The 14,298-nt window shown below is 31.3% G+C and overlaps 2 protein-coding genes across 2 annotated transcripts; both read left to right on the forward strand.

Moving 5' to 3' along the window:
* The first annotated feature begins 668 nt into the window (after nt 1-668).
* LOC130818645 (ethylene-responsive transcription factor LEP-like) lies at nt 669-1,549 on the forward strand. Its single transcript, XM_057684805.1, has one exon. The coding sequence runs from the start codon at nt 821-823 to the stop codon at nt 1,547-1,549; it is 729 nt and encodes a 242-aa protein (XP_057540788.1). The 5' UTR covers nt 669-820.
* A 2,273-nt stretch (nt 1,550-3,822) lies between these two features.
* LOC130817404 (beta-glucosidase 13-like) lies at nt 3,823-13,627 on the forward strand. The gene is made up of 13 exons (XM_057683091.1): nt 3,823-4,152; nt 4,227-4,296; nt 4,871-4,929; nt 6,414-6,489; nt 7,066-7,143; nt 8,792-8,879; nt 9,308-9,563; nt 10,245-10,360; nt 10,732-10,955; nt 11,535-11,566; nt 12,329-12,431; nt 12,516-12,624; nt 13,260-13,627. Exons 1-13 carry the CDS (start codon nt 4,000-4,002, stop codon nt 13,426-13,428), a joined length of 1,533 nt encoding a protein of 510 aa, XP_057539074.1. The 5' UTR covers nt 3,823-3,999; the 3' UTR covers nt 13,429-13,627.
* Nucleotides 13,628-14,298: the final 671 nt, after the last annotated feature.

Here is a 14,298-nt window from a genome sequence, read left to right on the forward strand (position 1 = left end):
ATGGATTCATATCAAAAAATAAAAATTTAACAAATCTAATAAAACAAACTAATAAATTAAAAATAGGGCAAATTAAGTGATACGAATAAAGTAAATAGTTGACGTACACCCTAATGACCTATGATTAAGCTTAGTACTTCATATTTTTACTAATATACTATATCATTGAAAAATAATGTAGGAAAGCACATGCCTAGCTATTGATGTGATCATGAGTGGATTATATAAGGTTCATATCTAATCTAAATCTAATTTAATTCGACTTTCAGTTCAATCTAAAATTGAATTAAATATTTAATTGTAATCGATTTCATGAATAATGGAGCATGACCAATGATGCTTTATCTTTAAGTAAATTTTATCTATCTAAATCTAATATAAATTTAAGATACTATAGAAAAAAACGAACGTATTAAATAATAAGGATCCAAACTCGAAAAAATAACTGAATAATATTTTATTTCTAATAAATACAGATGCTTTAATTTATTTACAATATAGCTAAATGAGTGGTACTCAACAATAATACTCCTTGTTGTGACTTTTAAAAGAAGAATGCTGAGATTGGATTAATTTATTCACTAGAGATCAAGAGCTCCTCCCTTATAAAAGCAAGTTGAAAGCCACAAAATCATAAACACACACCACAAAACACTCATACTCTTTTTCTCTCTCTAATCACTCCCAATTCAAAGAGTTAAGTCTCACGTACGACATATATACTTAACCAAATCTTACCATATAGTCCAAAATACTACTAGCTAACTTTAATCATATTTATATTATTTGTCACTATAAAATCCTTAAATTTTCGTTTCTTATGGAATATTTAGGTATGAACAAAAACTCAAATATGACAAAGATTTCTTCACCAAGAAGTAAGAGAAAACACCACCAACAACAAGAGGACTCACCCTCAAATATCAAGTATTTAGGGGTGAGGCGACGTCCTTGGGGTCGTTATGCAGCTGAGATAAGAGACCCTACTACAAAGGAGCGTCATTGGCTTGGCACGTTTGACACTGCTGAAGAGGCTGCCCTTGCTTATGATCGAGCTGCGCGGTCTATGAAAGGGTCATTTAGAGCCCGAACTAACTTTGTGTATTCAGACTCTCCACCAGGGTCATCAATCACTTCTATTTTGTCTCCCGATGATCAATCTCTTCTAAACCAAATATTTTTTACAAGCGGCTCATCTTCGACCCAAACCCAACCCAATATCGTGGATCAAAATTTTTGGGCTTGTTGGAGTGCTAACTATCCTCAGCCCAATACTCACAATCAGCCGATTGAGAACAAGGATCATACCCAAGAAGTTGAGCTCCCCCCATTGCCCCCGGACATTACTTCAAGTTACAACATGGGCTTGGATGTGGGTATGGGCATGGGCATAGGTATGGGTATGGATATGAGTCAATGGGTTGGAAACACCCCGGAGGTTTTTGGGTTCTCGTGTCAGAATGAATCATTTGGGATTGATAACACAATTTATAGGGATCCCAATGTGATTTCCAACCCGATTTCTGATGGGTTTGACTTTGCCATTTAAGCCTCTTATTTATAGTAAACTTTTTTTTTTTTCCAATAAAACTATATTTTTTGTTTTTTTCCCACTTCTTTTCTTAAACTTCCTTTATTTGATACTAATTATATATTTAGGTGGTACAACACTATAACAGCTTGAGCTCTTGTCTATATCATTATATTTTCTAATCTAACAAAAAGAGTTATAACTAAATAAATGATATTCACATATTCTCAACATTTGGATCGTATGCCATTTGCAAGGAGAGGACGATTCACATAAAAATCAAATGGTATTGATAATATAAATAAATAAATAATTGTTTTTAAATTCTTTAAAAACATGTGCAAAGTACGAAGTTAAACCTGGATAAATGCTACTATCATAGAGGATAGTTAGCTCATATTCTCATACCAACTTAACCACCAAATATAATTAGTATCTCTACAAATATAAATTTATACATAATCACTTGAATGCAGTCAGTTGACAACATGCTATTTATGTTTACAAGCTTAATTGTTATTGTTGTGATTGGTGTGACTTGAGTGCACATTTGATGTGTGCATTCATGTAGTGACTCTTGGGATGGAATCCCATAAGTTTGTCATGAATGGGTGTATTAAGTTGAGTCTTGATGATTGTGGTTTATGATGGTGATTAAGTATGGATTAATAAGGTAATGAAGTGTGAAGAGTTATGGGATTTAATGGAGAAGTGCAAAGGGCTCCTAGGATGCTGTTTTTGACTCTTCATATACTTAGGGATGTTTCATTATCATTTAATCATAGCTTTAATGTACTTAATGTTACTTAGTATGATCTCTTCTATAAATAGAGAGCTCTCATTCACTTTGTAAGTGGTGAATCATCCACAAAAATACACCCCAAGCCAAACACTAGCCTATATCTCTTCTCTATTGTAATTCTCCATATTTGAGAGTTCTTTGAACTCCTTTTGATAATATAAGAGAAACTACACACCGGAGGACGTAGCCTTAGTTGGGTGAACCTCGTTAAATCTTTGTGTCATTTTATTGCTTTATTTTCTCTTACAAACATTGATTTCATTGATAGCGTAATTTGTTTGTCACTAAACTTCATACACTCGATCTTGGTAATATTGGAGTTTGAAACACATTGTTCGAACTCTAATACATCATCGTTTTCAGTTATCCACAAAACTCATTGATATTGAAGATATCTCTAATGTGTTTTGGATTAGAGAAAATTTTAATGTAGACTCCAGGGATCATGGTGTGTTAACGATAAAAAATGAATATTAGGCATACTTGGATTGGATATAAATATTTAAGGGGTGAAAAAAGTCAAAGTAGAAAAATGAAATTGATAAATGAGAAATTAGTGGAATTTAATTGTTGTAGAGGTGGAAGAATGGTTGCAAAGTAATAAAAATGAAGGGAGCTCTCAATTTAATGGGGTAATATTTATCCTAGGAGAGGGTAGGGGAATATATTACCTCCATAATAGGGGAAATTATTTTCTTTTTCCTTCATTATTTTCATTACATGTTTATTTTACCTTCTTCACAATCATCTCAACTACTTCAAATGCATCTCTATTTGCTTTCACTTTATTAGTTTGACTTTATTTTCCCGTTAAATATTTACACCCAATTCAAAATTGCCTTTAAATGTAAAGTGGTGGGAATTTTTTCATGTCTTATTTTTATTGCTTGTATTTCTTTTCTATAAATGTTTATTTTAAGAAAAGAGGGAATGCATACGTAATAATAGTAGATTGTTTATCTTTTATTTAACGTATTTTGTTTGTCTATTATCAGTACAACATAATATATTTTTAGTGAGATATATAATAACATTTAATTTATATGTCACTATTTTAAATTTTACATGGTATATATATAGTGGATTTAATAACATTTATTACACTTTTTAGCAGCATAATAAAAAATCATAATTAAAGTTTTTTGCGACATAAGATTTAGTAATATTCGTCAATTATATTGTCATTTTCATTTTATTTTTTATTTGTAAATGAATATAATAAAATTGAAAATAAATATTTTTTTAAACCTAGAAATTAACTACTTACAATACTATAAAAAAAAAAAAGGCAAGTCATAAATAATTACTAAACTAATACTTCTACAAATATATATGTTAATACAACTAATACTTTCTAATGCAATTAATATTATATAATAAGATAATTACTAAACTAATTACTAAACTAATACCACTAATAACCCCGTGATATCGCTATAGTTAATTCGAAGTAGAATATTATTTCTAAAAATATTCATTTGGATAATGGGATCTTTTCTTAATGACAACAAATACAATAATTTCCATTAAAAAAAAAAGGACTCACCTACTCCTTTATTTACGCAAAACGGTCACGTGATTTGAGGTATCCATTTAAAATGCTTATAGCTTGTGAATAAAGAAGAAAAACAAATCCAAAAACAAAAAGCAGGGAGAATTGAAATCAATGGAAAGTAAAAGAGGGGTTTTGATGTTTGTAATGGTAGGCTTGATTAAACAAATTGTTGGAGTTGGAGATCAACAAATAATTTCTGTCAAATTGAATCGCACTTCCTTTCCAAATAACTTCATTTTTGGCGTTGCTTCTTCTGCTTACCAGGTACCACACTACCACTCTATAACTATTACTTCTATTGTTGGAGTTATTTGGAGTATTATTTTTCTGTTATTCAGTATGAGGGAGCAGTGAAGGAGGATGGTAGAGGTCCTACCATATGGGATACCTATGCTCATAACTATCCAGGTTTTTTTTTAACCTTTTTTACATTTTTTTTGTCTATTTTAATCTTATATACTTTCTCCGTTCTAAATTGTAGCTTGCACCTGATTATGACCTGTTGTATAGGAAAATATCAATATGCAGTAAATACTCCCGCCTATTCACTAAAAATAGAACATTTACTTTTTTGACTCTATCTACTAATGCAGTTCTTCAATGTTTAATATCTTTTATTATATATAAAGAAACATTATAAAAAGTGGAAATTAATAATCTTTGTTTAGAGTTGAATCAAACAAAATCTCACTTAACTATGTTTATATTTATTAAAAATAAAATACAAATTAAGAGTAATAAATGAATAGTGCCAAAAAGTAAATATCTCATTTTAATGGAACGAAAGTAGTATTTCATCGGATTTTTCTCGTTTGCTAATTCGCTTTTTTAATTTGTGATTTGCTCAAGTTTGTCCAAGAATAGCCCAAAACCTACCATAACTCCTTTTTTGATCATCGAAAAGATTAGCGAATCATGTACACTCAACGAGACTCTTATACCCACTACGATTTATAAACTTGTTCTCTCTTGTTAATCTCAGGTAAAATAAAGAATGGTAGCAATGGAGATGTTGCCGCAGATTCATACCACAAATATAAAGTACGTACCTCTTCTATAGGAAGTGCTGTTAGTTTGTTTGGAGGGATTAGTTGAATTTGTTAGAGTTTAAATTTTGTTTAAATTGTAAATTTGTTTTATGTTCTTATGCTTTGGAGTATAAGTAATCTTAGATGCATCTTGTTCTGAGTACTGAGATGACTAACAAGTTTGAATCATGGCTAAAATTTCAAAAGATATACAATGGTGACTAACAAAAAAAACATGGTTATTCACAAAAGATTGAGTATTTTTTGTAAAACTCCTTAAAAACAATGTTATATTAGAGATTAAACAACGTGTTTTAATCTCTAATATCACCAAGATCGAATGTATGAAGTTTTGTAACAAACAAATACACTATCAATGAAAAAAATGTTTGTAGGAGATAATAATGCAATAAAATGACATGGATTTAACGAGGTTCACCCAATAAAGGCTACGTCCTTCGGTGTGTAGTATCTCACTTATATTATCACAAAGGAGTTCAAAGAACTCTCAAATCGGGAAATTACAATAGAGAAGAGATATGGCTTTGTGTTTAGGCTTGGGGTATTGTTGTGGATGATGTTACAATGAGCATATGAGACCTCTATTTATAGAGGCTATTACATTAATGAGTATAACATACTTAATACAAGGGATTAACTCCATAATAAATAGCTACTAAGAACACCAAGAGTCAAAAACCGAATCCAATGTTCGATCAAGGTAATGCTTCATTATTTGGATGCCTCATACAAGAATTTTCACCCTTTAGTCTTCTCATTAACTATCATTCATCATGCCATAATTCGTCTTTATTACGCCAATGTTTAAGTCTCTTATTAAATGCCTCATAACTTCATGCATTCAACACTAACTTAAACTCCACATTCAACATACTCATTAAGACTCACACTTAATTGCCCATAAGATTCCACTTCTATGCACTCATACTAATGCATAGTCTTGAATGGTGCACTCAAGTCACCAATAACTCTAACACTCCTTATGATGAGAAAGTTAATTTAGCATCTTTGTATATAGTGGATAATGTTGTTGATTGGGTGGCAATGTAAGTGCTCATTTGTTAAGCCATTGATTTTCTAGGGTGGGGTATGGGAGGGTCAGATGTTCGCAATCTTACCCTTATTAATGATAAAAGTAACAAAGAAATTGTTTCCAATTAACCTTTAATAGTGTTAAGCTTAATTGAGTTTAATTGGTGATGCAGTTCATAGTCAATTTAAAGATGATACACTAGATTAGGCCATTGAGAAGTTTTATTAGCTAACTCAAATTAATAGTTTAGAAAGTTACATTGATTATTTAATATGAGAAATCTTTAATTCTAGGAATGATGATCTAAATTTAGTGTTTAATAAATAAAGAAATTCAAATTTGAATTTCAGTTAAATCCAGTATTGTTATAAAAGTGGTTAATATGAGAATTCAAGGCTTTAGAGTGTGTGTGGTTAGTGATTGGCATGTACTTCATTTTGCAGGAAGATGTGAAGATTATAAAAGAAATGGGATTAGATGCTTATAGATTTTCAATCTCATGGTCCAGAGTACTACCAAGTAAGAGCAATTTTATAAAACAACAAATTATCAACATAACTCAGTATATATAATAGTGAATCGCTATCTTTTAATTGTTTATAATTTTACTGACATTGGCCTAATAGTTGAAGTATTTTTCTTTTAGTTTTATGACATAAATTTAATTCTCACTACTTACAAATCCTCGTTAAAGAAGAGTCTGACCAAACATACAAAAATAAGTTTCAATCCCATATTCAATTATAATACATGGGCGCCTAATCCAACAAGTTGTATGTTGATCACCCTCTATGAGATTTTTCAATGTGCGATCACAAGTACATATTTTTTAATTTATTATCTCATAATTAAGAACCTTTCATTATTTATAAGTTAAATATTTGGGTTACTCTTGTGAGAAACCGTCTTTCAGTGAGACAACCTCAAAACAAGAAGACCATATAATAATAATTCTATTAATTGGACTATTCAACCTATATATGGGGAGCGTCTCACAATAAGACCGTCTCATACAAGAATTTGTGTAAATCTTTTCATTAAACTATCATGACTTCTTAGTCTAATTGTGCTGGGATGTTTTTTGTTATTCTCCAGAAGGAAAGCTAAGTGGAGGAGTCAACAGGAAAGGAATTAGATACTACAACAATCTCATCAATGAGCTACTAAACAATGGTAATAATTAAGTGCTTATTTGAGATTACCATTTTCTGTTCACATATATCACCAGAATTATTACTGGGTTTTGGTAAAGAACCATCAATACACCCTAGTTTGTGCTATCCTACGAGTGCATTACTCTCGTACAATTAGCATACCCAGTAACAGAAAACACTATATTGATCAACTTCTGTCCAGTGTTAGAAGGATCCAAGGGGTACCACCATTTTTATTGTTATTGTTATTGTTATGATTCAACAAATTCTGATGGAATTTTACAGTTGTGAACTAGACATCAATTAACTTTTCAAACAAAGAATCGAAAACTCGCAAATCGTAAAGAATCCTAGCTATTCCAACTAACATAAGCCGACTTCAACAAGACTCCTTTACTGATCCTGATAAAATTTGGGCTTATACACAAAACCCGTACAAGAGGAGAGTTGATTGCACACAAATCCGATAAGGTTCCTACTAAAACAAATTAGTATTAGGAGGAGTAGTCCATCAAGTATATATCTTAGTCAAACTCTTTCTAATTTTCGATGTGGGATCGCATGTGGGTTATTTTCCAACAATTCCATCAGTACCTTCAATGTTGGGAGCTTGACCGTCATGCGTAGCATTCTCAAGGGTGGAGCAAAAAGTGATAAATTTTTTAAAAGCACTGTGCAATTTCAAAAATTATGATATTTTTCTAACAACTTTGTATCTTTAAACACTTAACATATACTTTATTACTTAAATTAACATTGAAGCCCCCAAATTTTCGGAGCCCTGTACGATCGAACATTTGAACATGCTCAAAACCTCCCCTAAGCATCCTACAACGTAGCTGCACCTTGCATTGTTTTACGCTTAATTCTACCATGATGAAATAGAATTCTGAGAGGAAGAGGGGTTTCCATATCTCCGTTCAAGATCAGCCCATACTGCACTGGCTGTCTTGAAATACATTATGCTTTTTGCTATGTGTTTTTCCAATGAAGAAATTAGCCATCCTGTTACCATGTTATTACAACGCCTCCAAGCCTTTTCCTCTACTGATCCTGCTGTTGGCATGGGCAAGCTACCATCTACAAAACATATTTTGTTCTTGGCATCTAGGCTAATCACCATAGATCTCTTCCAGTCACTGAAAGAGGTCCCATCAAAAACAGTTGACACTAATCTATTACTTGTTGATTCAGAAGGATGTAAGTAATATATGCTACTAGGATCTTGGGTTGGATCATTCTGTACCGGTGTGTGTGACACATTTGTTTGGTTTTGGTTTAGTTTTGTATTGTTATTCTGCTCCATGAGAAAGAACACAGAACAAAGAAGATAAGAAGAAAAAAGAAAAAAGAGAAAAGTAAAGTAATCAGAAGCTATTTGGCTCTGATATCATGATACACTTATGTGTTTTAAGCTTTGTAGAACAGAAGATCACACAACAAATAAAAGGAAGAAACGTAGGAATATTATTATGAATGAATAAATTGATACAAAGAGGAACCTCATATATATAGAGGCACAAGGACCAAGAACAAGAAAACAAGAAATAGCTAACCAACTATAGTTTAGAAAAATAACTAACTATAACAAACTTTAAACACTTATAAAACAGAATGTGTTGTTAACTAAAGTACTCAGCCCTTATTTGAGCATATATCTTCATCAGGTCTAAAACCCTTTGTGACTCTGTTACATGGTGATCTACCTCAAGCTTTAGAAGATGATTATGGCGGCTTCTTAAGTAGAAACATCGTGTAAGTTCCCCCTTTACATGTTACCTAGACGGCCCGTTGGATATGTGGTAATAAATAGTGGTAATGGGAATGAAAATTAGTGTAATAGTGGTTGAAAAATCTCTTGGCTACACTGATGGTCATGCAGTCATGCTTGTTCAACTTCAATCATCTCATTTTCTTCATAAACTTCTTACCAATGCATTATCATTAGGGAATGTGGTATTAGGTGGTAATAGAAATTTATAAACAAAAATTTTTTTTTTTGTGATCAATGTTTCAACACCATGAGAATGTCATGGGATTTCTAATGAAATTTTATACTATAAATCATTTTCATTAGCACCATTTAATACCACTAACTAAAAGGGCCAAGACTGTAATTGTAAAGTCTTGTTAATTGTTATGATCCCACTTCCATAAATGTTTGATATCTTGCATTCTTATAGAGATGACTTTAAGGACTACGCGGAATTATGCTACAAAGAGTTCGGTGACAGAGTTAAGCATTGGATGACAGTAAATGAACCATTATACTATGACATTGCTGGTTATGTAGTCGGAAATGGACCGCCAGGTCGATGTTCAAAGTGGCTTAATCTCAATTGTACTGGTGGTGATTCTGGAACTGAGCCTTACATTGTGGCTCATAACATTCTTCTTGCTCATGCAGCTGCTGTCAACTTGTACAAACAAATATATCAGGTCAATTAATCTTCATATGATTTGTCATTAATAGGTCTATATAAGAATGTCCTTGTCTTGATTAAATTTTGAGCCAATTTAGGACAAATTGGAAGCGGAATATCTAATAGTCTACTACCAAGCTACCACATTAATTATCGACCATAGTGAAAAAATACTGTTTTGGTCACGGTAATAATCGCCAAACGGATTTCACAGCTAATACATATGATTTTGTGGTCAATACGGTCTATATTTCGGTTGCGCTAAACTCAAAAATCTTTACAATACGGTCGCAATACGGTGATGCTGCCTTATTTTTGCACAATGTCTTGGGCCTGTTTTTGGTGGTTAGAATTGTATAAATTTGTTAATTTCTCCATTCCATTGAATTTTGGAGAGTTGTAGGAAATTGAATAGGATGAAGAAAGTAATTGACTAATGGTGGTCCAATAACCATGGAAATTGTGTCATGTTGGGCCGTCCATGTGTCATGCCTATTGTGCATTGTGTCAAATTGTATTATGTGCAAGTCGTATCGTAAATGGTGTCGTGCCGTGTTGTTCCTTAAGAGGCCTGTGCCTAAAAAGCTTGTGGTGTGTGCGCCCGCCCAACCCACTTACATCTTTATTGTTCAATCATCTAAAACATTTAAAATGTTTTATGTTGATGTGATTTTGACAAACTACTAAAACGACACAGGCATCTCAAAAGGGAAAGGTTGGGATTGTCTTAGCTGCAAATTGGAATGTGCCATTATCCAATTCTGTACAAGATCGCAATGCTACTCAACGAGCACTCGATTTCACAATTGGATGGTAAAGTTCATCGTTTCTACTATGTTTGGATTGATGGAACCAGAGTGAAAGAAAAGAGAGATTCAGAAGAATGCATTTTTCTTGCTAGAGCATATAACGTTATGGGACCTTAACCATCAGCTTAAACTTTTATTTGAGTTAGTTTCTTGACATGGTATCAGAGCTAACGTGACAAAAGGTCACGGGTTCCAATCTCAACCAACTTGACATAGTTTTTTGTTAGAGAATATTTTTTTGTTTGGATAACAATCAAATTGGACCAAACCGTATAGTTCGAAATTAAAATCATTTCCAATATGATATCACCTCTTCTAATATTTTTCATATATAATATATCTATTATTTGGCTCATTATTTTTTATTGTGATTAGGTTTATGGAACCTCTAACAAGCGGGAAATATCCAAGTATTATGAGGTCTATAGTGAATGACAGATTGCCAAAGTTCACAAGAATAGAGTCGATGATGATAAAAGGGTCGTATGATTTCGTAGGGCTAAATTATTATTCAACTTCATATGCAGCAGATTCTGCCCCATCATCACTTAATGCATCAAGATTCAGCTACCTTTCTGATTGGCATGCTATCTTTACAAGTAAGCACATCACATTATTTTTTCGTCCTTAGTAATAACAAATTCAAATGGACAGAAAATAAGTAATACATGCACTAAAGTAATATTCGCTTTTCCGTTTTATTTATTTTGGATCACCAATATATTTTTTATTTCATTTGAAAATCATTTCTTCGCACCCCAATTTATTTTTAATAATTATTCATGTTAATAGACACATTTGACATTATATTTATTAGATTATGTTATTGAAATGGAAAAGTTAGGTAAAAAAAAATGTATTTTTCATTTCATTTGAAAATAATGTCTTCCAAATTTTAAATCACCCCAATTTATCTTCCTTGTTATCACCAACATCTCTATTTTCTTAAGAGTTTTCATTTGAAATGGAAAATTTAGGTAAAAAAAATTTAATTTTCATTTCATTTGAAAATAATTTCTTCCAAATTTTAAAGCACCCCAATTTATCTTTTTTTTTTTTATCACCAACATCTCTATTTTTTAAGAGTTTTCCGTCAAATAAAAAAATAATTATCATTTACATATTCCATTAAAAATAGTTTTTATGTGATATATTGATTCTTTTACTTATTTTCACAGATGAACGAAATGGAATTCTTATTGGGCCAAAGGTGAGAATTTAACAATAGAAAATGTTAGGATGATTTATCCCACATTAACAAATTGAATATAGATTGCACACTTTATAAGTTTGTGGAGTCCTTCTTCCCATTGCCATATGATTTTGGGATAATATATATTTCCTTGTGCACACTTTATAAGTTATTGGAGTCCTTCTTCCCATTGCCATATGATTTTGGGATAATATATATCTCCTTGGCTTATGAAATGTGTGCACCTTGTGTCTCCCCGTTAATGTGCTGGTATTTACAATAAGTCCAACCTAATTTAACATGGTGTCAGAACCGATGGTTCGATCAAAAATTAAAAATGGTGGGTCCGAAAAGAATAGCGTTCCTACCCTAATTGAGTTTTTCTTCCCATTGCCATATGGTTTTGGGATAATATATATCTCCTTGGCTTATGAAGTGTGTGCACCTTATGTCCCCGTTAATGTGTTGGCATTTACAATAAGTCCAGCCTAATTTAACAGAAAATTATCACATTTTATTGCAAAAACCTCATAGAAAATACTATTGAAAGACTATGTTTTGTCAAGGCTGGCAATATAAGGGAGCAAGAGGGGCTTGTGTTTCTTGTCCATTCAAAAAATTCGAAAAACGATGCTTTAAAGTTTAATAATTAAAAATCTATAAAAATATATTTAGTAATTAATCGCTCATAATAATCATATTTCACTAGGGCATCTCAATCTTATGTAATATTTTACCAATCAACTATATATATTCTTAATAAGTTTTTTTTATATACAGGGTGTGGCGGAAGGGATCAACATTTATCCAAAAGGAATAAGGAATCTTTTACTATACATGAAAAAGAAATATAACCCACAATTAATATACATCACTGAGAACGGTAATTTATTCAACTTCTTGAATAAATATATTTATTAATTTTTATATCTTTAATTAATTAATATATAAATTAAATCTTGTGTAGGTATTGGTGAGCTAAACAATTCCTCATTATCCCTTAAAGAGGCCTTGGTTGACACAACAAGGATAGATTTTCACTACAAGCATTTGTATTTCCTAAGAGAAGCAATTCGGTACGTAACTTCTAAGTCTGCCATTTCTAATACTTTTCACAAAAAATCCAACTTTTTTTAAAAAAAATACAAAATTCTATGTGATGACTTAATTTTTTTTTTTACTTTTCTACGGAATAGACAAATATTTTTAACATTCACGTGATAATTTTAAGTTTCTAACTTTTGTACATAGTAGATAAAAAAGATGAAGTTTTTATTAAATTTACGTTAGTATTATCCATCCTAACAACTTTAAACAAATGTTGCGATCACCCTTTTAAGACATGTTTTTCAAAAGTTTATTCAAAACGGGTACATCTTTTAATAAATAATTTAACTTTTTGTTAAGGTGAAAGCTCGGGGCATAAAGCAAATTAAAAAAAATAAACTTAAAATTACCATATAAAATTTCCCTTAAAATATATAAGGATGCATTACTAAGTATTAACACAATTTAATTTTGATTGTTTTCTTATTTCTTAAATTTTAAATAAACTTGCACCATTTGATTTACTAGAAAATTTTGACCCAAAAAAGTAATTCCTCAGTTCTTTAAAATATTCTATTTTAAGAAGATTAATTAATATTTTTAACACATATTTAGAAGATAAAATATTAAATGGTATATTTGTGTTAATAATTATGTGTCGCAGGAATGGTGTTAATGTCGGCGGATATTTTGCATGGTCATTGTTAGACAATTTCGAATGGGGTGCAGGTTACACAATTAGATACGGCTTAAACTTCGTGGATTTTCAGAATGGAACGAAGAGATATCCTAAAAGCTCCGCATTGTGGTTCAAGCATTTTTTGGGAAAGTGAAATCAATGGCTTTCAAATCCTATTGTTTTGTTTTATTAAAGTAGGTCGAGAGAAAATAAGGCTCAGTAAGAATCAAATTTTAAATTTTATATATTTGGAAAAAGCATTATTTGCTTTAGTTTAGATAAGATTTAATTATCAATTGTTATATTCTTTATTTATGCAATTATAGAGTTTTTAATACTTATGCATGTTTTAACGCGTGTATGTTTTTTTAAGTGTAGAGTAGGCCGAGAAAGTGGAGAGCTAGAGGAGGGAGGGAACGAGAATCATACTTATGACCTTATATGAAAAAAAGTGATACAAATGCCTCCAATTGAAATAAGAATGAATTTTCATGTTGAATGTTGTAAATGCACTAATTGAACATTATTAAATATGTGAGTATTAAGATGAAAATGTGCAGAAGTAAAAAACAAACAGTGATACCAAGATTTTATGAGGTTTTCCAATATGCCGAAATAAAAGATGACCATGAGTTCATGACAATGCCATATATGCCGAATAAAACTTTGATGTGCTGAATCTGACCTTTGAGTTACCAATAAATTCACTGAGATTTGTGCATATTATCCTTCTAACAGACAAGATTTGTTATTTTACAGATACAAATTGTTAAAAGATTGTCAGGTATGTCTCTTTTATTTTGATATAAACTGAAATCAACAAACCAATTCAATTAAAAGTTTAAACTAATTGTTAAAATTTTAGGATATATTATATATATTTAATACCCCACTTATACGTGATCTCATTGGGTTAGAAGTGTGATGCACATAGGTGCTGAATATTTCACTTTATATTAGGAGTAGTTGAGATTTGAATCTGTAGTCTCTTGTCACGTTGGCTCTGATACCATGTGAAGGAACC

Source organism: Amaranthus tricolor, chromosome 7 (assembly GCF_026212465.1).
Source record: "Amaranthus tricolor cultivar Red isolate AtriRed21 chromosome 7, ASM2621246v1, whole genome shotgun sequence".
NCBI lineage: Eukaryota > Viridiplantae > Streptophyta > Magnoliopsida > Caryophyllales > Amaranthaceae > Amaranthus > Amaranthus tricolor.

Excerpts from the sequence above, each read along its gene's own strand:
- LOC130818645 (XM_057684805.1), top strand. The coding sequence starts at position 821 with ATGGAATATTTAGGTATGAACAAAAACTCAAATATGACAAAGATTTCT.
- LOC130817404 (XM_057683091.1), top strand. The coding sequence starts at position 4,000 with ATGGAAAGTAAAAGAGGGGTTTTGATGTTTGTAATGGTAGGCTTGATT. Across the intron at positions 10,956-11,534 it reads TTGGCATGCTATCTTTACAA|ATGAACGAAATGGAATTCTT; the intron begins GTAAGCACATCA and ends TTATTTTCACAG. Across the intron at positions 12,432-12,515 it reads AATATACATCACTGAGAACG|GTATTGGTGAGCTAAACAAT; the intron begins GTAATTTATTCA and ends AATCTTGTGTAG.